Source organism: Gambusia affinis, linkage group LG06 (genome assembly GCF_019740435.1).
Source record: "Gambusia affinis linkage group LG06, SWU_Gaff_1.0, whole genome shotgun sequence".
NCBI classification, from domain to species: domain Eukaryota; kingdom Metazoa; phylum Chordata; class Actinopteri; order Cyprinodontiformes; family Poeciliidae; genus Gambusia; species Gambusia affinis.
The window spans coordinates 11123035-11147493 of record NC_057873.1 but is presented as its reverse complement, the minus strand read 5'-3'; the positions used below and the strand labels follow the sequence as shown (position 1 = coordinate 11147493).

The window sequence follows — 24459 nt, the reverse complement described above, 5'->3', positions numbered from 1 at the left end:
ACTACAGAGCGAAGAGTCATGCCCTGACATTGACCTTGGAAGGTCAGAGAGCAGTGAGGCAGTGATTGACATTTCAGCTGCCAACAAAGGTGAGACTGACTCTGTGAGACAGCGATCCCATAGACAAAGTCAAAAACCGCTTGTACTGAGTTATGAAAATTTAGGTCAGCCGTCTTTGGTTCAGAGGGACTGCAAGGTGACTAAGACTCAGGTTATTGAGAGTAATGCCTTCTGGAGACCATGGGCGGTGGGACTGTGTCAAGTCTATAGTTGAATGTACTGTGCAACCAGAAAGGTCAGGTGACCTTTAATTTTGTGGGGGAGAGTGTGGCACTATGAAAGTGAGTCATGAAACTAGCCCCCCCACTTTTTGTTTTTGGTGATGATCACTCAGTCTAGCGTTAGAATTTATTAGATTTAACAATGTTTATTAGAGTTAACAATGTTTGGGTTTCGCCATCGGAGGGCGCTCAGTACCACATGTAACAGCGGGTGACGCTCTGGCAGGCTGTAGGAGTACGCCATTGCCGAGAGGACAGCTTGTTGCAGCAGATGTTGGGAGCGCTACTGTAACCGCTGTATTTTCTGTTTGCAGGTAAGCTGAGTATTAGAATGTATAGCTCATAACGCCAGTAGCCTCCGATGGGTACGGAATAACACAATAAAGGCGCTTCAGTATAGCTGCATTACCGAGCTAAATATAAAGCAGGAGTTAGCACCAGGCTAAAGTAGCGAGGCTAACGGCTCGCGCTTATGTGGGCTCGGTGGGTCTGCTTAATAGGGCCGTAAAATGTGTTTTAAACCTATGTATTGTTCGAGTTCAGTTGAGTTAATGAAAGTATGTTGGATATAGATGTACAGTGATGTCAGTAGAGAGCATGTGTATTTGTTGTAGTACCACATGTAACAGCGGGTGACGCTCTGGCAGGCTGTAGGAGTACGCCATTGCCGAGAGGACAGCTTGTTGCAGCAGATGTTGGGAGCGCTACTGTAACCGCTGTATTTTCTGTTTGCAGTTTTAAACTGAATAAATATGCTGCACGAGGAGTGACTCGGCCCATCATTTCCTGCGGTGTAACACTAAGTTGTGTTGACCTGATGGTTCCAAGCTTGTGGTCCAGCTCTTTCATTCTCCCTCAGCTAAAACAAGGAGCTCCACTTCTGACTAAACTGTGTGTGGCAGCTCTTATCCCTGCTGTTTTCCTGCAGGTTGTTCTAATGGTTGAACATGGTTAATCCATAGGAGCTACTCCTGATCCCCCCACATGGTCAAATCCTCCAGTCTCCCCCTACCGTGCCTTTTTGAGCTCCACTACATTTATCCAGTTTGAACTCAGGGAACCATGACCATAATCGCCGCACGCACACACACACACACACACACACACGCGCACACCCACCCACACACACACACACACCCACACACACACACACACGCCCACACACACGCATACACACACTCTACCAGACACACCAGTTATACCTGCTCTTTTCACAGCCCACAGTCAGATGAGGGTGAACCTGACCATGTTTTGATGTTGATCACCCAGATACAGTGTAGCCAAAAAAAGAAGAAAATTGACCCCTTTCTTATTCCTTCTGTTTTTGCTTTTTGTAGCACTTCAATGTTTCAGATCAGTCGTATGTAAGGCAAATAGACACAAAAATCTTTTTATCTAATGTTAAATTTTAAATAAACACAATTTCCGGACTCAACCTGATGTTTGTCGGACCTCTAAAATCAAGAAATCCTTGAATCCTTGAAATAAAATCTGCCTGATGACATGAAGCAGACAGAAGAGAAACAGAGTCATTGACTTCTCAGTTAGTCTGGAAATTGTAGGGAAAAAAAGATTTTTCTAAGGTTTTGAGACTGAAAATAAGGAAAACATGAAAACAGTGGAAAACCTTTGTAGGGGTGACTGGCCTTTGATATTACTCCAAGAGTGAATTGATGACTCAACTAGGAGGTCACAAATGAACGCAGAACAGCATCTATCGTACTGCAGGGATCTCATGCCTCAGGGTCCACTCATTATTTAACAATAAAAAAGGTAAACAGAGCCATAATGGGATAGCTGGGAGAGCTGCAAGGCCAAAAGCACAACTGACCAAAAACCTGTCTCACATTTGTCAAACAAAATATTTGGTGGACTGATGGGGAAAACAGCAGAACCTTTTGGAAAGTTTTCACCCTGTGAACAGAAGAAGAACTTTCTGGCAGTATTACTTGGTGGCAGTGTGAATTTCTGGGACTTCATCTGGAAGATTCACCAAAAACAGGAATTTTTGCTCCCTAATATAAAATCCAACCATCGGTTTGTGAACTTAAGTTCAGATGGGATTTTGCTTCTTTATTAATTTCCACCTTAAAAGCAAAAATACACCAACTACAACTTCAGCAACCAAGATGTGTCTCAACTTTGACCCCCATCCTTTTCCATATACATCTGTCCTCCCTCTCCTTCTGTCTCTCTTTACTGTGATGTCCCCCTGCACCCACGCCCAACATTCATTAAGACGTACAATGTACACACACATACACTCCACCAGGTGTGTGTTAATCTAGGGTTGCCCTCTCAGCCTACCCCCTGCCCACCTCCCAGCACACACATCTCTCTCCTCCTCCTCAGCATCCAGTCCCCACCACTCCCCCCACCATCCCAATCCCAGCACTGTGTTAATCTGCTGCTGGTCTGACGGTCAGCACTTTGAGCAGCAGACAGACAGATTGGCTGTAATCCCCTGAGTGCCACAGATGGAGCGGCACTACGCAGACCTTGGGGAAGGTGAACGCGCTTTTGTACACAAACACACGCGGGCACACACACACACACACACATGAACAAAGACATACAATTAGAGAATAAAAAAAATATACTATGCATCTTTGGAGGGACGAGCAGAGTCCATTAGATGCGCTGCAAATGGGGCACCATGCTGGTAATCTGTGACTTCAGCCTCACGAGATGCTCCTTCATCAACAAACCAGCAAAACATGGCAGAAAGGTTCCGGCTAAATAAAAGCTTAATGTGTGAATTAAATGCAGGAGACTCATCCTTTGACAGTTAAGAGGCTTGAGGATCAAAATATTGTTAATTATCAACCAAAACTCCAGCAGAAAGTCTATTCTGAAATGCCAAAAGATGGATGGAATATGTTCATCATACTAAGTCCTCATCCCGACCCCACTAGGGACAAGGGTGTTAGAAAATGGATGGATGGACTAAGTCCTCATTAATTTCATAAACATTTTGCAGAACTAACTATTAATTGTGATTTTAAGAATAATTTTGGGCTGAAATACAAATGGGGACCTTTTAAATTTAGGCTTAAGCAGTTTTAATATAATTTTTTTAGTTATTCTGCATTTGTAATAACAGTTATCTACCATTCACCCTTTTTCCACTAACAGTAGTAGCAATTTTTTTTAAACTAACACTACAGTTTTAATGTGGACAAATTACTCAATCAGCAACAAATCTCCTTCCAGGAGTTTTCCAAACATAACTAAATTTTCAGACAGCAGAGATAATATTCTAAAGTAGAATGTCCTGATGTCAGCTATTGTCAAGCCCTGCTAATCCATCTCATTTGCTTTTGCCATCCAGCTGAAATGGCATATAAAATACTAAAACAAAAACGATTCTGCTACCGAAGGCAGAATTTGTGACAATAAAACTTTTAAAGAGCAACATACATAAAGGCTCACAGTGACAGCATTATTTCAGATCATTAAAATAATGTTTTTTGACTGTGTTCAGAAGTGAGACAACACTATACTGTAATTTCCCCAGACTTCAGGTTGTTGGTGTGTTTGCAGGTCTGTACCAATGATGCCCATTGAAAACAACAGGATTAAAGGCTGGTGTTTGATTAGATGTTTGTTTTTCCTGTGTTTCTATTGTAATGAGTGTTTCTGAGGCCATGCCAACATGGCTGCATGCGTGTCTATGTGCGCCCATTTCAATGAAATTAATATAGCTGGGGGCACGGCTTTATCCATTTTAATCAAGGAAGTAGAAGGATCAAATGAAACACTTTTGAGGGGAATGATGTCAACCAAGAGAAGAATAATAATTACAGTACTAGCATCTGACATCTCATTGGGTTTTTGTCTTTTTGTCACTGGTCTAACTGATCCAAAAATAAGAGGTTTTGACACTTAGGGATTCGCTAGCTGCAAATCTGAGAAATTTTACTATGTCAACATAATAGACTAAATATACAAAAAAAAGTCCAACTCAGTTTTTTTCTTAAATCCTTGATATTTTCATATTTGTTATACTTTTCCACCCAGACAAATAAACCATAATTGTAAATCATTGCACGTTTTCTTAGCCTACTGGGTCTCCCAAAGAGAGGGAGTTAAAAATGTATAATCTGTGTTTCACTGCCATCTAGTGATAGAACTGGAGCAGACACGTTACTAATAAAGACTACGCTGAAAATTATCAAAAATATTTCTAGCTTTTTCAGTAGCTGTGTGTGAAACTGTCTGCCTCATCAAAAATCTGAACTTTGTTTATTCTTTGGCATAATGAATGTTCATTTTATCATATTTTAGAACAAGATGATACTTTTGACACAGAAGCGTGTGTGTAACATCCATTTATTACCACCTTATATGACAAATCTGGAAATTACAAACATTGTTTATTCAAACATTTTCAAAATTAAAAAAAAGAAAGAAAAATAACAAAATAAGAGGAAGAATCAAAACTGAACAAAAACAAATAAAAATAATGTTAAAATAGTGACCTGAGAAACATGATCAACTGATCCAAAGGGGAAACGAGTTCTGTACAGGGGGATGTATACAGAAAAAAAAAGATTAGTATTATTACCTGCTTCACATGAATTAAGGATACATTTTGTTGAATTTTTTTCTGTTTTTCTAAAAAACATCAATTATATTCTGTGACAGATTTTGGTTTTAGAGAGCATGCGCATACCTTTGATTTACAAAGGCGCTCTATTTTATGTGAACAATTGCTACAAAAGATATCCAACACATTCTGCTTTGGCTTTAGGTACATAACCAATGTGAACACCACAAAAAAAGTAGGCGATAAGAAATTTCAGTTTGTTAGGAAATGAAGGCCTATAGGATAAAGATCAGGCCATAGTGTCAGAACAGGTCAGGAGAATAATTTTTAGTGAAAAAATAATAAATCTGCCTCCTTGTTCTGCCTTTTATTCTGAATCATCCCCCCATCTCAGTTATCAACAACTAATCTGAGCAAAAAGAAAGAAAAAAACAATAATCAAAAGAAAATTTTGACATGACGGAGAACATCAGTGATCAATATGGTAAGCAAAAATGGACTGTATACAAGCTTCTGAGGTGATGAGAGCCAACACTCAGCCAACACCCCCGTGTTTCTGCCTGTGTCTGAGTAGAGCTGGAGGAAGGCGTAAAGCAGGGGAAGAGGAAAGGGTGAGTTCTTCTAGCACCCTGCTGTGGAGACCGGACCCCCCAGCAGAAACAGACCTGTCCTCCCCACCTGTTCCAACCTTCCTCAATTGCATTGCATTTTCACAATCTGTGGTCGTCCCTATCGCTGCCACAAACTGTTTCCTCCCTCACAATCACAGGCAGGACAAACAAGGGAATGTGTGCTTGATTGGGACTCGTCATCCCAGAGTTGGTACATGCACAAAAATAGAGTACCCTAGAAGTCTGCTGCCGAGAGCACTAAGAAAACACGACTATACACTTTCATTATAATATAATCAGCTTTCCTCTACACACTACTAACACAGGGAAGGGAGAGGGGAAAGAGGGGATGAGGCGGCTTGTGAAGGTTGGAGGGACGGAAAGACAGAATAGTAAAGGCAGGAAGGGAAGGAACAGAGGTGAAGAAGAAGAGAAAGTGCTTTAGGCACGCTCTCCGCGGATACGACGTGCCAGCTGGATGTCTTTGGGCATGATGGTGACACGCTTGGCGTGGATGGCGCACAAGTTGGTGTCCTCAAACAGACCCACCAGGTAAGCCTCGCTGGCCTCCTGCAGGACAGGTGTGAGAAACAAATCATCTGTACAGTTGAAATATGTCAAAATAGTAACTGAACCCTTAATGTTAACAATACTGTGGTCCTCAAAAGTATACACACAACTGTGTATACTTTAATACATATCTGAACCACATTATGTTTAATTTCAACACTGGGTCTTTTGTCCGACTTCATTCATCAAAAGCTAGTGCCTGGCATATTTTAGATATTCTGTAATTCAACTATTTATTTTAAAGCTTGCAAAGAAAGATAGAAACAAATACTGACTTCAACAATACCAAAACGGCCAACACACAAATCTACAGAGTTGGGAGAAATGTTTGGACTGCATCATCACTCAATTAGTCAATACAAAGAACAAAAAACCGTAGTCCTTTCCACACTAACAGATTTTCTGTTGTGTTTGCATTATGTTTTTAATACAGCTATTATCACCACTCACTGGCACAGCACAGATATCACTGCCTTTTTGATTGGTTTTTGCAATAAAAGTGAAAGATATAAGTTGAAATAAAATGGGCTTTATTTTCAAACTTAACCAGCGCACATGAATTTTTGGTTGGACTTTCAATTTTAATGTAATATTTGTATAAGATTAAAAGTGGCAAACTATTCCGTTTTCTAATCCCTTCAACCCTAATATAACAATACAGACCTGCAGGGCTCCGATGGCTGCGCTCTGGAAACGCAGGTCGGTCTTGAAGTCCTGGGCGATCTCTCTCACCAGACGCTGGAAGGGCAGCTTACGGATCAGCAGCTCAGTGGACTTCTGATAACGACGGATCTCACGCAGAGCCACAGTACCAGGCCTTCATGTAGCATATTAAGAAAAAATAGTTGAACCTAGAACTATGTAGATTTGTTAAAAACCAGTAAAATTATTTTTTGCTGTCTTGTCAGTGTCACCTGTAACGATGGGGCTTCTTGACCCCACCAGTGGAAGGGGCACTCTTACGAGCTGCCTTTGTGGCCAGCTGCTTACGTGGAGCTTTGCCTCCAGTGGACTTACGGGCGGTTTGCTTGGTACGAGCCATGGCTGTTACAGATCACCTGAAGATGACAGATGGAATTTTTTACAATTTTAAACTTTTCTCTATGATTATTACAGAGCAGAAATAAATTGTCTGATGAAGTTCTCATAATTCCTTTTGCAAAATAAAACAACATAAATCTTCAGAAAAAGGCTTAAGAAACTTTTCTTAAAGAAACAAAACCTTTGTTTCTTTAAGAACCTTAAATCAATCTTTAAAGAACCCGTTATGCTTCTTCTCATCTCTTAACTATATAAACTCAACAGAACCTCAGTGGAACAGTTTATTAGACATTTTTCCCAAGAACATAGTGAGATCAATGCGCAGATCTCACTAGTTCAAATGAACTAAAAAAAGTTCATTTGAAAATTCACGGAGAAACTGTTTCACAATTTTGATTGTAATTTAAAAACTATATCTTTTGTCTTGTTTATGATATAAACCTAAGAGAAATAAATTATATGGCGTTGTGGTAAAACTAGTCCAAATGTGATAACAGATCTTTATTTTATTGATTCTGTTGATTTCACTTTTGCACAAACATTTACTAGTGAATTCAAAACTTCCTAAACACTCATAATTTTAAGTCTAAAGGATATCCCTAACCATTTAATAAACAAATTAAAACTAGAGTCGCTACTTGAATAAGTTCTTACCTTTCTTTAAGTAAACAAACAGGCATTCCTGATTATTATCAGCATAATAAACGTCAATCACAAACTGTGTTTCTATTGGCTAGAAAACCAAATTACTAAAAAAAAAACAAGTTATGAACCAATCACTGAACAGAGTTGGTAAAAGTAGGCGGGTTCTACAGCCACTTGCTACTGCTACTAACCCCGCCCACCCCGCTCTGATGATGGCGGCGGTTTGATGCGCAAACGACATAAAGACGGAGGGCACAGAAGCGAGGGAGTAGCACATAAACAAGTTCATTTTTACCAATAACCCTACATCCACCGTATTACTCAATAGAACAACAAGTCAGAAAACATTTCAAAGAATGCATTGATACGTATGGGTGAGCTGAATGGTCCGTAATAGTGGCGTAGAACCGAGCTGAACCGGCGCATAATTTGAAAGTGAATTCCCCCTTCCTCCAAGCAGCTGCAGAAAAGACTGCATTTCACCGTCGCTGACTGTTATTACCCACGCGACGAAACGAACGCTTTTTCACAACAATAAAACCACAAATTTTAAAAAACCCAACTTTAAAAAAATATGTAATTTATTTGCATTTGTGGAAGGACACGTTTTGAGTGACTTACCTGTAGTGAAAGTGAGTGTAAGTCGTCAGTAATGTTTCGCTTGACTGTTTTGTTCTTCCTATCCACAATGGGAAGCAGCGTCCAGCGGGAAAATGGCCGCTGCGTCACTGCTCATACATCACCGCGATCATCACGGTTTGACACAGCGGGGCCACTCCGGGGTCACACTCTACTTTCTGGATTATTTTATATGCTTAATAAAGCGGGACTTTGGATATTGATAAGATAAACTGAATTTATGGCAATGCCGCTGCTCTTTGAAATTTTGGAACCATTTTTGCGTTGAACATGGAGGTGACCGTAAGCGACTAAATGAGAAATTATGGTTTTAGCGCCACACCGCATAAAACGACAGGACGAAATACGCAGCTCGGGATATTTACTTTCAGAACTTCGACTTACGGTGACCTTTTTGTAACGAAAGTAACTTTTATAAGCGAGACGTTGCTTGTTGTAAATAAACAGTAAATAAATGATTTACATATTTTATGTATTTTTCTGCAGATGTTTCATGCTACTTAGCTGTTTTCTATTATATTTGGCCACTAGAAGTCATTTATGATGAGGGAAAATTTTAATTATATTAAACTGTTTTTTCAAAATCACATACATTCTTTGTAAAACTATCCCTACAGTCTAAAGTACTTTTTTTTTCAATGAAATGCCAGATGTGCTGTAGATACCGGTTTTCTCTTGCTGGATGGATCACAGGATAACAGAATGCTCCCCTTCCCATACATGTTGTTGCACTTCTGGTCAGCTGGCTGAAAGAAAACCACTGAACTGTATCCTGTCAACAAAAACATTAGATAAAAATAAAGCCAGGACTGTTTTTAGGTTTGGTATATTACTGCAGGTGAAGCTCCAACAGGCTGTGTAACTGATTAATCAATTATTTGCTTGTTATACTCCTAAACTAGCTATTAAATAATGATACAAAGTTTAATATTTTGCACGTCAAGCATGTTAATTAGAAACTACATTTTACTCTGTATAGCTTATGTATCAATAAAACATGATAAAGATAAGACTGTAACTGCAATAAATTGCATTACGTTTCCAGTAGCAGAAATGTTGCTATTCTGTTTCAAATAAAAGAAATTAGATTTCATATATTTGTTTTCATATGTGAATCCAATGAAACTGCAATATCTGTACCCACTGTAATTATATAGTATCTAAAAGATTTTCAGATTCTGCTCTATCAACCACAAGAAACTCTTTATTATGCTTGAATGTGAAGTCCAGAGTACAAATATTTTGCTCATAAAAATGACCGAATACATAAATCATAAACACAAAAATTAGGTTATTGTATCAACCTGAGAGAGGAACAAAAACAATACCCAGACATAATCAACTTGTCTGCAAATTAAAACATGATCAACACAGGTCTGCTACATCTATGCCGATTGTAGTCTGCGAACCATGCAGTGTCATCACAACATAATGACGTTTCTAATTGACGACCGGAATCAGTTTTTTTCTATTTTGATACACTGAACAGCAACAGTAGAAATACACCATTATTGTTTAAAAAACAATCAATACTAGTACAACTAATTTCTATTTAAACAGGGAAAAAAAATAAGATAACTGTAGTCAACCGCTCTTGAATGAAAATGTCCACCTTAATGCTAATTCCTATGCCCCTGTCAGATGAAACGCTATTTATTTCCCAATAAAACATTATTTGTCGAGGTAACAAGGTATTCCTGTGTTATTACTAATTGGAACTAAGATTAGAAGTTTGAAACATAGTTTATGATACTGCTATGGAAAATCTGCTACTAGTAGCACCACAGAAGACATAATCACACAATTACGGTTATCACAATCATATGATATAGATATTTATATATAGAACCTCAAACCAAACTACTAGGTATAGAAGAAGGAAAACGAGAGGACAGCATATCATGGGTCAGGAAACATTTTAGGCACGTTCTCCACGGATACGACGTGCCAGCTGGATGTCTTTGGGCATGATGGTGACACGCTTGGCGTGGATGGCGCACAGGTTGGTGTCCTCAAACAGACCCACAAGGTAAGCCTCGCTGGCCTCCTGCAGATCACCAAAAATCTCTTTAGTATTTGATTAGAGGAGTTAAAAAAAAAGATAACAGGTGAGGGAACTTTTCCACAGTAAGCACCGCTGACCTGCAGGGCTCCGATGGCCGCGCTCTGGAAACGCAGGTCAGTCTTGAAGTCCTGGGCGATCTCTCTCACCAGACGCTGGAAGGGCAGCTTACGGATCAGCAGCTCAGTGGACTTCTGATAACGACGGATCTCACGCAGAGCCACAGTACCAGGCCTGGAAGAAATAGTATGAATAAACATACAGAAGAACACCATATAAAGAAAATAGACATTTTAGTTTATAAACTAAAGAAAATATATTTTTTATTACACTCACCTGTAACGATGAGGCTTCTTGACCCCACCAGTGGAAGGGGCACTCTTACGAGCTGCCTTTGTGGCCAGCTGCTTACGTGGGGCTTTGCCTCCAGTGGACTTACGGGCGGTCTGCTTGGTACGAGCCATGGCTGTTACAGATCATCAGAAGAAAATAAAGTTTGACTCAAATAAATAAGTCCACTCTTTTATGGTACAATATGTGAGCGCTGTGCAGCTCCATTTTTACGGTTAGCTGGTTGTTTTTTTATTATTATTATTATAAATAGAAATTTACATAACAGGGTTTAAATGAACCGGAATAGCTTTTTATTTAAAGTCTGCACCTGAAGCTTGTTTTTAAGTAATATCCTCAGTAGCTTATGTAATTGAAGTGCGTACATGATGACAGCAAACATGTCCAATCAGATCCGACCTCTCTATTGGCTGAACCAATTAGATTAAGATTTTCAAGTCTATGGGTGGGACGTTGTGATCCTCTCCACCACTCACAACGCAACGTTCACCGTGGAAAGCCCACCCTCTACGTACTGAGAGTGGGTTTGTTCACTTCTTCATAGTGGGCTCACCGGTTGCTCACACGCCTTGCCTATTTTACACAGAATGAGCTATTTTAACGGAAAACCAGCCAATCCCGCCTTCGCCGGCTGCCCGGTGATGAGAAACAAGCGTACGCATAGACGATGGCTGGCTGCTGCCGAGAAGATTGTAAAGGGGAAGGGAAAAAAAATCGTCGCGAACAAAAAAGCAGACGATAAAAACGACGGAAGAACAAGAAAACTTCAGCATATAAGTGAGAAATATTTTTCGTAGACGAAACTAGACATGTCAGGGGATCAGTTGGTGGACAATATTTTGTCAGATGGCCCCTCACTTTAGGCGCATTTTCGAGTCAAATTCAACCAAGATCACAGGAGCTGCTCTGGTCCCCTGACTCCCCGAGCAGGCACATAATAGCTCAACAGCTCTGCGTTTTCTTTTTTTCACCGAAAATAAACGACAAAACCGCGTTATTTTAGGATTAACACGACATAAAATGTGAGAATGGACTTTTATTCAAACAGTGACGCTTACCTTTGGGGAGTCAGAGACAGATTTCGGCTTCAAAATGCGAATTTATTCTTCAGTCTCTAAAGCGTTGTTCTCGCAATAATATGCGGGGAGGGAAAAAAAGAAAATGAACATAGGAAAGCAAGAAGGGACTCATTTCCCAGCATGCATTTGGCAGTAACATGTTACACACATGCTGCAACATGGCAAACAATTACAGGGAGGCAATGTAGTGCAACAAGTTTTTACCAATCACTACAATCGATTAATTTGCTAGTTTTTTTAAGAATTAGAAAGTATTTTTTATGGAAACTTGTTCATGAGTCACACAATTTAAATGAGAAGAAAATAAATTATCTGAACCCAATCTTAAGAATACGAGTAACTATTGAATGCATGGCACTAAGTTTTTCAATTTAATACATTTAAAATATGTTGATTATTATTATTATTTGTAAAAAAAAATAAAGGACATTTTAACCTTGTGAAAACATTCTAAATTGGTGTTATTTTACCTGAAGTTCTATAATTAATTGCATCTATTTTGATTAAAAATGTAGCAATTATTTTGTAAATTATGACGTATTTAATATATATACATATATTTTAGATTTAAAAAAAATCAACCGTTACACCATCCATCCTGCAGATGGCACTACGGGCTTCACACCGCCCTTAAAAAAGACGTAACGTCACGCTTTTCTTTGTTTTTCTATTCTTTCAAAATGGCGGCTCGCAGGAGGCTTAAACGCGTGGCTGCCTCCCAGCCGGGATTTTTAGGATTTAAGTCCCCTTCAGACCCAACAGCCTCGGTTGGTAGCCGGAGAAAACGAGTGAACAAGAATAAAAAGAAGAACTGGAGCAAATACAGCGACGTTAATGACGTCGATGAGTTTTTAGAGGACATCAGGCACCAGGAGAGGACAACAGGGTGAGGGAGAAAACCGGAGGCTTTAAGTTCCTCGGAAACTGTGTCATCTCTTTGTCTAATTTTTATGTTTTCTCTTTTGCATGTGCCTTTTTGAGCGATTTATCTTGCAGCCTAGCATGTTGACAAATAATATTTGTGACGCAATAAAAATGGTGAGGCTTTAATCGTGTCTTAATGTGTTGGGGGGGTTTTCTCATTCAGGGGTCTGCTATCGGAGAAAGCAGATGACAGTTTGTATTTTTTGGATCTTGGACAGCCAGAGAAACCACAACCGCAAGGTAAATTGTCTTTCTAGCTACAATAGTATGTAACTGTTGGAAATTACTTGTTTCTGAGTTTTAATTCGCTATTTAATGTGGTTTTTTGTTTGTGTGTGTTCTTTTTCAGCTGAAACTCCACAAGCTGATGAAGGGAGGAAGAGAAAAGGGAAAGCTTCACGTCCTTTGAGGATAGACCTCATCCTAAAGCCAGATTCTCTGGTTCCTCCTCCTAAAGAGTAAGAATTATCAGTTGTGATTAAAAGAAACCATATCTTCCTTTTAAGTAAAGTCTTTTGATGGAAGGTTAACTTCCTTCAAGTGTGTAAAACCACACACATGTTTATGCCTCTACAATTTATTAAAATAATAAAATCAAAAACACAGGATATCTACAAAATGTGTAAATCTTAGAATTAAAGTAGGTGTTCAGTCTTTTACCTGAACTGGGAGCCTAATTTACACCTAACTCTAACTCTTCATCTAATTTAATTTAAAGGAGGATATTATGTAAAATAGACTTTTTTGACAAGAAGCGTTGTGGTGAAGATGTGCTGATGTCTTAGTATTGGAAAGATTCAGAAGCCCAATTTGAAGGCATCAAATTACGAATTCAGATTTCTTTCAAGACAACTGTGCAATGTACACCTCCCCTCTCCCCCTTTATAACAACTGAAGGAAAGTGATGTGGTTACCTGATTGTGCTATAAAATCGCACTGTCTGCTTAAAAAGCGCACCATTCTCTCCTTGAAACGGCTAGTTATGTCCACTCACCCCTGGAATCACAATATCTGTCAATGATCTTTTATAAGTCAATTAAAAGTCATTGAAGAAAAAAAAGATATTTCTTTTCTTTCTTTTTCCAATTTTAGATTTAAATTAGGAGCTACAGCTCAATGCTAAACAGGTCAAACATTGCACAATATTTGTTCCTACCGTCTGTGCAGCCTTTCATCTGGGATGAGTCTCCTGTGGACTTCTATAAGAAGTTTTAAAAGAGCATAAAATTGCAGAAGAAAGCTAGCTGAGCTAGGGCTACAAGATAATTCTACATCTCTGATGTTTGAGGGCAACATTAAAAAGGTTAGTACAGCTCTTTTACTTGCAACAGTAAAGTATTAATCCTCCTGGCTAGCATGCGTCTATTGTGTCTGATTACATTTTAGCTTTACTGACTGACAGCCCAGTGGTGATCTGTCGATCTGAGCTCCTCCATCAAACATATAAAGAATCATCTGTTATTTGTTCCTCGGTACTAAAAATTATTCGTACCAACCTGAAATTGACAGACAAATAGAATCATGCAGTGCCACTGAATCAAAGGTATACGCTTTCAAAAAGGATGTTAATATTTAAAATAAGTGTTATTGTTTTTACAAACGAGAAAATGAAACTTTTTTTATGTTGGAAATTAAAATATAACTTATGGTGGTGTGTTGTATAAGATGAATTAAATGAGAGTGAACAATTTTCTGTGCCATCAGACTGGAAAGGATCTAAATAGCTTTCTTATGAACCAAAATCAAACATTTTCAGCTCATTTTAAACAAACTACTTCAATGTTAGAGACTTGAGGTGAGTGTGTCCTGTGATGATCTCATCCTTGCACTTCCAGTATTTCCTTTTGGAAATGTGAAGACAGCAGTCAAAGCTCAGGAGTCTGTTGTGTGAACAGTCTCTTGGGATCTGAGGGCTTAGAAACACACCCGCCTCATCATGCTGCTGTGTTTGTGCCGTCTTCACTCTATCCCCCAGCATCGCAGAATCAGCTAAACAGGTCCTCTTCCTCCCCTGACAGTATTCTGGCCTACCAACAACCAAATGCCAAGAAACTCCGTCGGATCGCCCAGAAGGCCGAGCAGCTGGCAGCCAAAGGCGTGGTGCCACGGAAACAGAAACTGTTGCTGAACAGACGGCCCGTCGACAGGACCGTGAAGAAGGCCGTGGCAGAGGCCAACAACAACCCAGACCGAGACTATTACGACATATGGGGACAAGAGCGTGAGTGTGTGTGTGTGAGAGAGAAAGAGAGAGAGAGCGTGTGTGTGTCCAGTGATGATCCCATCCTTGCGCTCGCAGTATTTCCTTTGTGGGAATGTGAAGACCAACCTGGAGCTCAGATGAGTGTTGTGTGAACATTCCTCTGGGATCTGAGGACAGAAAACAATAATCTAAAGATTGTTTTTAGGAATCAAAAGTTTGAATGGCAGCTGAAGCAACGACGCAAACTGAACATGTACTGGGCCCCAGTTTGTTTCCAGTCACACCCCTGTACTGTCAGAGCCTACATACTGTCTGTTGACTTATTATTGACTTGAATTGTGTAGAATTGCTACAATGCAACATTAACATTTCTCCTTTTACAGCCAAAGTTTTAGCTGATCCCTGGTATCTGCAACAGACTGGGAAGAAGCTAGTTAAGGTGAGACTAACCACAGTTTTCATTTAATCGTTTGTCTTTAGTTTATCTGATGTTAGTCACATGTGTGTGAATGTTGATGGTGGCATTCTTCACCAGCGTCCAGAGAAGCTGAATGAGAAGCCGTCCGTTCTTCCTGCTGTGGAGGTGATCGCTCCGGGTGGATCCTACAACCCGGACTTCTTTTCCCACCAGGTAACTCAAAACACAAAGTATATGACTTCTCAGGCAACTTGTATGGTATTGAAGTGGTGTCAAAGTATTTACATCCTTTGTACCTTTTCACATTTTAAAGTTAGAACAAGTAGTATGGCTGTCATTGTTCTGTTAGAAGGTGAGTCTCAGCCTGGTCTGGAGTCTTTTGAAGTTTCTAACATGTTTCCAGGATTTTCCTGGACTTAACTCTGTTCATCTCTCATCAACTATGACCAGTTTCAATGTTCCTGCTAAAACTATAACACAGTCTGTTTACATGTTTGCTATGTGTCCGCTACATTTCTTATGGCTTTCTTCTTTCATAAAGTTCAGATTTGAGGAGTCGTTGTCCTGGACAGATTCTCCCCTCCTGGGCTGCGATTCACTATTTATTTAGTTTTGAAAACCGTGCATCATTTTCTTCCTAAATAATTGTTTGCTACTTTGTGTTGGTACAGTTGAAGCAGGAGTATGAATACCTTTGCAAGACCAACGTAATCTTAAACCTACCAATAGACTGTGGTTAATCTTTAAAATGACAGCGGCACAATTGTTGTTCACCACTATCCTAGCACCAACATTTGACAGGTTTTTTTTTTTGTCAGACCTGAAAAATATGCAGCCAACTTGACGTGGACAGAGAAAGCTGTTCTACTCCTCGTATTTCAACATGCAACATTTTCTTCGTTTAGGAAGTCGAATTATAGCCAGTATGATGTTATGTCTTCTTCATTGTTGATTTAAACTGAACCATGTGGTTGTTGTCCTGTAAACCCAGGCGTTGCTCCAGGAAGCCCATCAGGTGGAGGTCCAGAAAAAAAAGCAAGAGGACAAGTTGGAGAGGCAGCTGGCCATCAATAAACAGGACAGAGCTACAGAGGTACCTTTTATAATCTTCTTCCTAGCAGCGATTTTTACATTTACTGAAATTTCACTTGTTTATTTTGAAATGCTTTTGTTTTTTAGGAGACAAATCTTCGTGAGGAAGTGGAAGGATTAGTGGAGGAGGAGGAGAATGATGATGAAGAGTTGACTCCTTCAAAGGAAGATGATGAAGCAGCGCTGGCAGCCATCGCTGTGACTCAGAAAAAAACTGAGAAACAGATAAAGAAAGAGAAGGCAGAAAAACTTAAGGTACATTACACACACTAATGCTTGATCTGTAAGTAGAGTGATTTGTCACGATGATGATTGATGCAAGAGTGAAATGTCTCAAACGGCATCAGGGACGGTGTGCAGATGGTTCAGTTTACCATTTCATACCAAGACCAGAAGATAATTGTTGATCTTCTAAGCTCTTTTCTGTTTACATTCTTAGATTTTAACTGATCTCTATATCAAAGAAAAACATATTTTTCATTCTGGAGCTGCAGAAATGCTTTCGTGTTGAGAATCTCTGAGTGATAACTGAGAAAACATTGTAGTTCGATCATCTGAAGATCAAAGTCTGTCGACTAAAACATATTGGTTCAAAAGAATGTTGGCTCCAGAACGCCAGAGCATCTCTTAAAGCTTGAAACTAACAATCGTTCCAGTTGTAATCTTTTTATAAGACTTGTGGAAAACATGTTTTCTTACCGTTCTGTGTCTACTTACACAGATTTTAGGAAAACAAAGTGATTCAGTTGCATTCTGCCTTCGGAGGCACTCCGGATTAATCTTGGAACTCATCTTAATATCAGTTTAGAAGATTAAAACCTGGAGCTTTTAGTCACTCTCTTCACCTCCCAAATAATCCTTCTGCTTTTCTTCACCCCCATTCCAGGAGCAGCAGCGGCTAACCAGCAGACGACAGACGGAGCAGCAGCAGCAGCTCTTCCAGCTGCGCTCCATCAAGGCCTCCATCAGACAACAGGAAGAGAAGACCAAAAGCAAACAGATGCGGCGCAGAGTCAAGCAGGAGGCTCAGAAAGCTCAGCCCAGACGTCTGGGAAAACTAAAGTACTTAATCTTAAACTGATTTTTGCTTTTCACATCCACTGGTGGAGAAGCACTTCAAAGCAATACAAAAATGAGTCCAACTGCATTGACATGTAGTCTATTTTTACTCAAAGGGACATAATGTTCCTCTGAAGCCAAAATATCTCTTCAAAAATGACTTGCATAAATGTTATTTTGCCACGTTAGTGTACTAAGAGTAACTTGGGTTTGTTATTGCATATGCAGTTTTCCCAGTAATTTAGAGCTTGACATGTTTCAGTGGGAAGTCCTTGGTAGTCTGTTTATATGTTATATGTTTATCTGTTTATATGTAATGTTAATTTCCACATTGTATTTTATATTTGATCTTTTTCTGGCAGATTCCAGGCTCCAGATTTGGATGTGCAGTTAAGTGATGAGCTGGCTGGCTCCCTGAGGCAGCTGAAGGTACTTTATCTACTGACACTGCTCATTTTTTCATACTGTATCTCAACCTTTCTTTAGGACACTGTTATTCTACAATGAGCTTAGCTTTTTTTTTCTTTGGCATATTATCTCCTATCTGTCTTATTCTAAGCTCTGTCCTGATCTGTAATACGGTGACGACCCACTTTGTCAGTTGGAACTTTTTCTACTTTTTTCCTGTTATCTCCTTCTGCAATTACTTTGCTGAAACCTTAATCACCCGTTCCATGAATAAGATTTCAAGATTTTCAGGAAGGAATTGTGCATGCTTACAACATTGTGACACTGATTTGTTTCTGGATGTTGTTTCACTTCTTGTTATGTCGTAACTCTGCAGCCAGAGGGCAGCATCCTAAAGGATCGCTTCAAGAGTTTCCAGAAGAGGAACCTTATTGAACCCAGAGAAAGAGCCAAGTAAGGCCCTCAGCTTCACTTTTGCAGTATAGTCAGCTATCCAGAGTGTAGATTTAAAAAATGTAAAATACACATCTTCATCTCTTTCAGGTTCAAGAGGAAACTCAAGGTGAAATATGTGGAGAAGAGAGCATTTAAGGAGATCACATAATCAAAGTTCAATAAAATATTAAAAACGGAAGTATGTGTGAGTGTTTTTTTTGTCTTGTTTGAACATTTCACAACTTTCAGTTAACTTTATCCACTCTGCAGTGTTGCATAATATAACCCCTTTGAGTACAAAGTTTTCACAATGTTCTTCTAATTAATCTGTATGTTTGCAGCTGTTAAGGGTTACAGCTTTTGTTCATTAAAAAGTCAACAACAGGTATTGCTTAACCAATACTTATCTTCCCTGCCATTTCTAGTTGTTTTTATTTAGTGATGCATCTTTTAATAACAGGTTTTATTTCCACACCAAGATTCTTGGTGAGAAAGATGGATACACATTTAGATTTTTCTTAACTGAATGTAAAAAATGAATGAACTTTAAGCTGTAATGCATTCACAAATCTAAAGTTATTGGATCAGCTGATGCAATAAGAATAAACCTGCTCACATCTTGCTACATTATAAACAAAAACATGTTTTATTGGGATTTTATTTGATAGACCAACACAGTGATTTATAAAGAGAAGGAAAAGGGTGCGCTGCTTTCGAATGTTATTACAACAAAAGAAATCAGAAGTATGTGAACGCATATGTATCTAACCAGTTTGGTCTAAAATCCATAACTGAGTATTAGTGCAACTGAGTATTTTAATCTCAGGAGAAATCCAGCAAAAGCATCAGTGAATAAATATCCTGATGTAGACCAAGGAAAATAAGAAGTGTGTGGCAAAACTGCAAACCCACCACCCAGTAGCTCAATACTTTTCTTATATGTATATACATATATGTATGTATGTATATATTTAAGTTAATGAACTTCGATTAAAGTCTTTGCTGGTTTTATTATTTTCTGTAACTAGACAGATGGTTTCTGTAGCTAGTAAAGGTTGGCAGGTGATAATTGGTCCCAACCTGCCAGCTTAAAACCGTAATTGCCTCCAGCGTCCTGATGGTCCCATGGTGCCTGGAGCTGTGCCAAAGCTTCTTATCCATTAATCAGAGTAAAAATCTAGTCTTTTTACCTTTAAAGTCCCATAAGCCCCCCAGACAAATGAAGCAGGTTAAAGCGCTTGATCTTCTGCCACTCAATAAAGTGCATACCCCATATTGGACCTCATCCCATTTTTTGGCTTATCAGCATTTCTGCACCAATTACCTGCTGATGAATTAACCTGCTGACTCATAAAGCTGCAGATTGTCCCCAAGGAACTCCAACCCATGACTTCAACAGGATTTATTGCAGTGTTTCACTGTAGATGTAACCTATTAAACTGATTAATAATGTTTACTGGTACAATATCAAACAATTTGTAACAGCTAAAGAACTTTAAAATCAAGTACACAGTGCCTTGATTGATGATGACTTTTGAAAATTTATTTGGTGCACTGTAATGTTTTCCACCTCTACCTAACCCTGCATGGCATCTAAAGCTTTTGTGATTAAATCTACTGACTTGTGAAGCACATTACCTGGTGGTAGATTAACTACTGTTTTTAAACCCAGTTTCCAGTAATTGGTACATAAAAACAAAAACACTAAATCTTACCAAGTATTTCACTCTAGTTTCTACTCATATATCTTCATGAAAAGTTACTTTTGTCTTATTTCAAGTGTACAGTCTAGATAAAAATACTCTGAAAGAATTGGTGCTTTTGCAGATGGAGCGGGAGATGGATTGGTTGGGCCATCATTTCTGGTGAAGAAGGAGCTGAGCCAGAAAAGTGGCATGACTGGTTTACCAATCTTACTTCATTCCAGCGTACATTATAAAGTGTCTGCGAGGGTCCTGAAAAGCACTGCACAAGTCTGATGTCATTTTGTTTCATTAAATATGGATCATGGCTGAGAGAATCAGATCGCGAATAGAGCTGGTTTAAACGAGCTCCCTTTAGGGTGCATGGATTCAACCTTAGAGATAAACCGAAGCGCTTCAGTTTATCTCTAAGAATGAGCTGCTGCTCATCTACATCAAAACATCTGCTGAGGTGGTGCACAGCATCGTATAAGGATGAATCCTGGATCCTGAAATCTTTTGACTGTTTTCCAGGCATATCACCCTGGGAGGATACCAGAGCAGACCTGCAGCTCGAAAATCATAACGCATGACCAAACAAGTATTTAAAAACTGTTGCTGGCTGGACATGTTTCCATTTTTTTTACTCTTTTGTACTGAATTCCTTTTAGACAGACTACTAGAACAAATACACCTCAGACCACAACACTGGCAAAGTCGGTGTGTGTATATAAACCATTCATGCCTGTTGATGCATATTATGCACAAACCAAGGATTGTATGGAAGCACTTTGCTGCCATCTAGTGGTCAGAAATATGTCTGCTAAATATTAACATTGATATGTTTTCTTCTTTATTTCCAAATCAATCAGCAGGTAACTTAGAAGCTACTTGAAAAAAACAATTTATATTTTAGAACTGCAGATAAATTCAGGGAATAAAGGGCTGAAAGTATTTTAATATTAAAAATTGTTTTCTAAACCACCTTCTAAAGCTCCAGATTTGAACCTTTTAACCTACTATAGTTAATTTCTGAAGGAATATTACCAATGGACTATGATTTACATTCCAAAATAAATTAGTTTTCCAAGATGGATCTAAAATAAACTTAGCTGGTAAAAATCAGCCACTTGTTTTACACCAGGGGTCTCAAACTCCAGGCCTCGAGGGCCGCAGTCCTGCAACTTTTAGTTGTGCCTCTGCTGCACCACACTTGAATAGAATAATTAAGGCTCTGGAGAACTGGTCTACACAAGGTGGAGGTAATTAAGCCATTTCATTCCAGTGTTTTGTACCTGTGGCACATCTAAAAACTGCAGGACTGCGGCCCTCGAGGCCTGGAGTTTGAGACCCCTGTTTTACACTTTTTTCATACAGAGAGTCTAGACCTGTGGATTCAACTTGCATTCATTGAGGGCCAGAGTCCTGCAACTTTTAGATGTGTCTCTTGCTCTTCAAATTTGAATTAAATTGTAATATGGCCTCAGTAGCAAGCAGTCAAGCTCTGAAAAGCTCTGAGAATGAGTGAATATTGGAGCCTGGTGTGCTGAAGCATAGAGACATCTAAAAGTTGCAGCACAACAACCCTTGAGGACTGGAGTTTGAGACCACTGGTCTAGACTCCAGAGTCTGGAGTCCAGACCCTTGGCTATTGGACGCATGGACTCTGTTGAAGTTTTAAATTTTACCCAGTCACTAAAGTTTGGCTGTGGTGTATGTTATGTGCCAGCGCAATGAAGTTTGCTGTAAATTGAAACTTTGTGGGAAGTAGGGCCACAACATGTTTGCCAGCAATAAAATGTCTTATGCATTCGTCTTGCGCCAACTTTAATTGCTCTATAGCGTGGCCAACATGGACTAAATGGCTTAGCTCACTTCCCCCACTGCCATTGCTAGCATCATCATTCACAATTCTTCTTTCCGTTTGCTGATTGGCCAGGATAGAACTCTACCAGAGAAATTGAGCTCAATGGGAGAAATCCCTGACAGGTGAGTGAGGGGATATGAGAACTGAGTGGAACTGCGTGGGAAGGCAATGGCCAGACTGGATCCATCCATCCATCCATTTTCTGTTCACCCTTGTCCCTTAGAGGGGTCGGGAGGTGCTGGTGCCTATCTCCAGCTAACGTTCCAGGCAAGAGGCAGGGTTCACCCTGGACAGGTTGCCAGTCTGTCGCAGGGCAACACAGAGACACACAGAACAAACAACCATGCATGCACACACACCCACACCTAGAATTTATAAAGACCAATTAACCTGACAGTCATGTTTTTGAACTGTGGGAGGAAGCCGGAGATCCCGGAGAAAACCCACGCATGCACAGGGAAAAGATGCAAACTCCATGCAGAAAGACCCCGGGCTGGGAATCGATCCCAGGACCTTCTTGCTGCAAGGCAACAGTGCTACCAGCTGGATAATACCAAATATGGGTCTGTGGTCTCTGCAGTTTTCATGTGTGGCCTTTTCCAACAAATACAAGCAGATGATTTAAGTGTCCATAGATAGATCTAACTTCCTCCTGGCTTTGCCTGGGAATCAAGATGTAACCCTAGCAGCAATATTTCAGGATGTTCATGTGAAAGCCTTTTGAAGTCTTAACATAACCAACAAAAGCTCCTAGATAGTGAAAAACAGAATTTTTGACAGAGATATTAATCCCCTAAGAAAGACATAGTTTTAGTTAAATATCCTAGTGTCTTGTTGGAGGAAAGATGTTTATGTTTTTATTTTCTTCCCCCATCTCTCTTTATTCCTCACTCTGTTTTGCCTTCCTCTCCTCACGTGTGAGGCACGGTACAGCCAGATTGTCTTGGCATGGGCCAGGCCGGATTACGTGCGTGTGCAGTCGCTCATTACAGAATAGATTACTACCCCTCTGGTCTGAGGAGCCGCGAGTGACGAAGGAACCCACAACAAAACAGTCAGCAGAACAGCACAGAGAAGAACAATGAGTGTGACTGTGACTTCTGCATTTGTAAAAGAAAACTATTCAGCGTGTAAGCTTAATAGGCGCTTTAAATCTGCAGCCTTATTGTTATCTCTCCTCCCTCACCTTCTCACCCACATATTGTGTAGTGCGGCACACGCAACGGCACGTGAACACAATGAGCTTTGTGCTGCAGGACAAAAACAATCCTGACAGTCCAAACACAAGATAACCTTCACATAATTAGGCCCTTCTGCGCAAATGATTAGTATGTGATTAAAGTACAAGCAGAAACACATTTATTCAAACTTCGATATTTCAATATTAGGTTTTTTTTTTATTGGAACAAATTAATCCTGCTTAGTAGGACCTAAAAAAGGTGTTGACAAATAGACTTACTATTGCTAATAGCACTTAATTTGGCAGTAAATATAATAGAGCTGCCATGTATTGTGTAGACTTTTGTTTTCTATGGTGTTTAAGTCATTATCTCCTAGGTGACATTTCTTCGGGGTGCATTCATCAATTTGAGCACCAGATTCTGTTCTAGCACGCTGCTATTTCCTAATTTGTTTTTTTTCCATTTCGTACCAATGTACAGTATAAGACCCAAATTATTCAAATTCAAATGTTAAAAACTATTAATATAGAGGGATTCTGATGGAAACAAGCCTCAAGTTTTCTTAACAAAAACAGCAAATAAAAGACCAGTAAACTTGGTGTGTAAGATCCTTATTGTTTTCTATTTGTTTCCCTTTTATTAGAGAAAGTGTTGAGGCCAAAAATGAGTTATTTTCTTACAATTTGTGTGATGAAGTAGCTGCCTAAAAAAATCAGCCTTTGTCACCACTGTTGTTATTAATCAAATGTATTCTAGCTAAACTCGGTTTTTGCCGGGCCTGGTTACATCTAATCAGAACATTATAGGAGCCTAAAAATTTGCTTTTCTTTGGAAGCTGGAAACATCTGTTTTGAACAGAAAAAGGACAGAAACGCGCATTGTGGCCTCAACTGATGTGGACAGCATGACTTTGTGCAAAGTGCTCCCTGTGAAATGACTTATTATATACTAAGAGTCATTACATTGTTATATTAATTGGCAGACTGAATTAATGATACCTCGAAGTGTATTCATGCATGATTGTTTTTTCTTGCATAATTTACGCTCATTTTAATGACTGCCACTAACTAACTTTCCATCGTGTACACACACACACCCACACACCACATATACACACACACACACGCCCACGCACTGATTCCTTCACGTTCTGACTCTGATACTGAGCTTACACTCCCCAGTGTAAGCTCCTTGCATAGCCTCGGCACAGCGCTGCCCCTCACGGCTCCGTGTGAATGAGAGAGTGTGAGTAAGCAGCAATGAGCGGCCTGTCACTTCCAGCAGGTGCTCGGTATGCAAAGTAAAGAGGATGACAAAACCATAGGTGCTATGAGAGAGAGGAGCAAAAAAAAAAAAAGGTTG

At 39.6% G+C, this 24459-nt stretch overlaps 3 protein-coding genes across 3 annotated transcripts; 1 reads left to right on the top strand and 2 right to left on the bottom strand.

Moving 5' to 3' along the window:
- Positions 1–4596: 4596 nt before the first annotated feature.
- On the bottom strand, positions 4597–8675 carry LOC122832248 (histone H3.3A). The gene is made up of 4 exons (XM_044118816.1): positions 8319–8675; positions 6926–7069; positions 6675–6828; positions 4597–6011 (listed from the first exon to the last, which is right to left on the bottom strand). Exons 2-4 carry the CDS (start codon positions 7051–7053, stop codon positions 5883–5885), a joined length of 411 nt encoding a protein of 136 aa, XP_043974751.1. The 5' UTR covers positions 7054–7069; positions 8319–8675; the 3' UTR covers positions 4597–5882.
- An 843-nt stretch (positions 8676–9518) lies between these two features.
- LOC122832249 (histone H3.3A) lies at positions 9519–11945 on the bottom strand. The gene is made up of 4 exons (XM_044118817.1): positions 11808–11945; positions 10735–10864; positions 10479–10632; positions 9519–10383 (listed from the first exon to the last, which is right to left on the bottom strand). The coding sequence occupies exons 2-4, from the start codon at positions 10860–10862 to the stop codon at positions 10255–10257; spliced, it is 411 nt and encodes a 136-aa protein (XP_043974752.1). The 5' UTR covers positions 10863–10864; positions 11808–11945; the 3' UTR covers positions 9519–10254.
- Positions 11946–12149: 204 nt separating this feature from the next.
- On the top strand, positions 12150–18566 carry nop53 (NOP53 ribosome biogenesis factor). The gene is made up of 12 exons (XM_044118815.1): positions 12150–12714; positions 12916–12992; positions 13102–13210; positions 14771–14973; positions 15339–15394; positions 15491–15586; positions 16365–16466; positions 16553–16720; positions 17352–17527; positions 17887–17953; positions 18309–18385; positions 18476–18566. The coding sequence occupies exons 1-12, from the start codon at positions 12509–12511 to the stop codon at positions 18534–18536; spliced, it is 1398 nt and encodes a 465-aa protein (XP_043974750.1). The 5' UTR covers positions 12150–12508; the 3' UTR covers positions 18537–18566.
- The last annotated feature ends 5893 nt before the right edge of the window (positions 18567–24459 follow it).

Excerpts from the sequence above, each read along its gene's own strand:
- LOC122832249 (XM_044118817.1), bottom strand. The coding sequence starts at position 10,862 with ATGGCTCGTACCAAGCAGACCGCCCGTAAGTCCACTGGAGGCAAAGCC. Across the intron at positions 10,633-10,734 it reads AAGAAGCCTCATCGTTACAG|GCCTGGTACTGTGGCTCTGC; the intron begins GTGAGTGTAATA and ends TATTTCTTCCAG. Across the intron at positions 10,384-10,478 it reads CGGCCATCGGAGCCCTGCAG|GAGGCCAGCGAGGCTTACCT; the intron begins GTCAGCGGTGCT and ends GGTGATCTGCAG.
- LOC122832248 (XM_044118816.1), bottom strand. The coding sequence starts at position 7,053 with ATGGCTCGTACCAAGCAAACCGCCCGTAAGTCCACTGGAGGCAAAGCT. Across the intron at positions 6,829-6,925 it reads AAGAAGCCCCATCGTTACAG|GCCTGGTACTGTGGCTCTGC; the intron begins GTGACACTGACA and ends TGCTACATGAAG. Across the intron at positions 6,012-6,674 it reads CAGCCATCGGAGCCCTGCAG|GAGGCCAGCGAGGCTTACCT; the intron begins GTCTGTATTGTT and ends CCTGTCCTGCAG.
- nop53 (XM_044118815.1), top strand. The coding sequence starts at position 12,509 with ATGGCGGCTCGCAGGAGGCTTAAACGCGTGGCTGCCTCCCAGCCGGGA. Across the intron at positions 15,587-16,364 it reads CGGACTTCTTTTCCCACCAG|GCGTTGCTCCAGGAAGCCCA; the intron begins GTAACTCAAAAC and ends CTGTAAACCCAG. Across the intron at positions 17,954-18,308 it reads GCTCCCTGAGGCAGCTGAAG|CCAGAGGGCAGCATCCTAAA; the intron begins GTACTTTATCTA and ends GTAACTCTGCAG.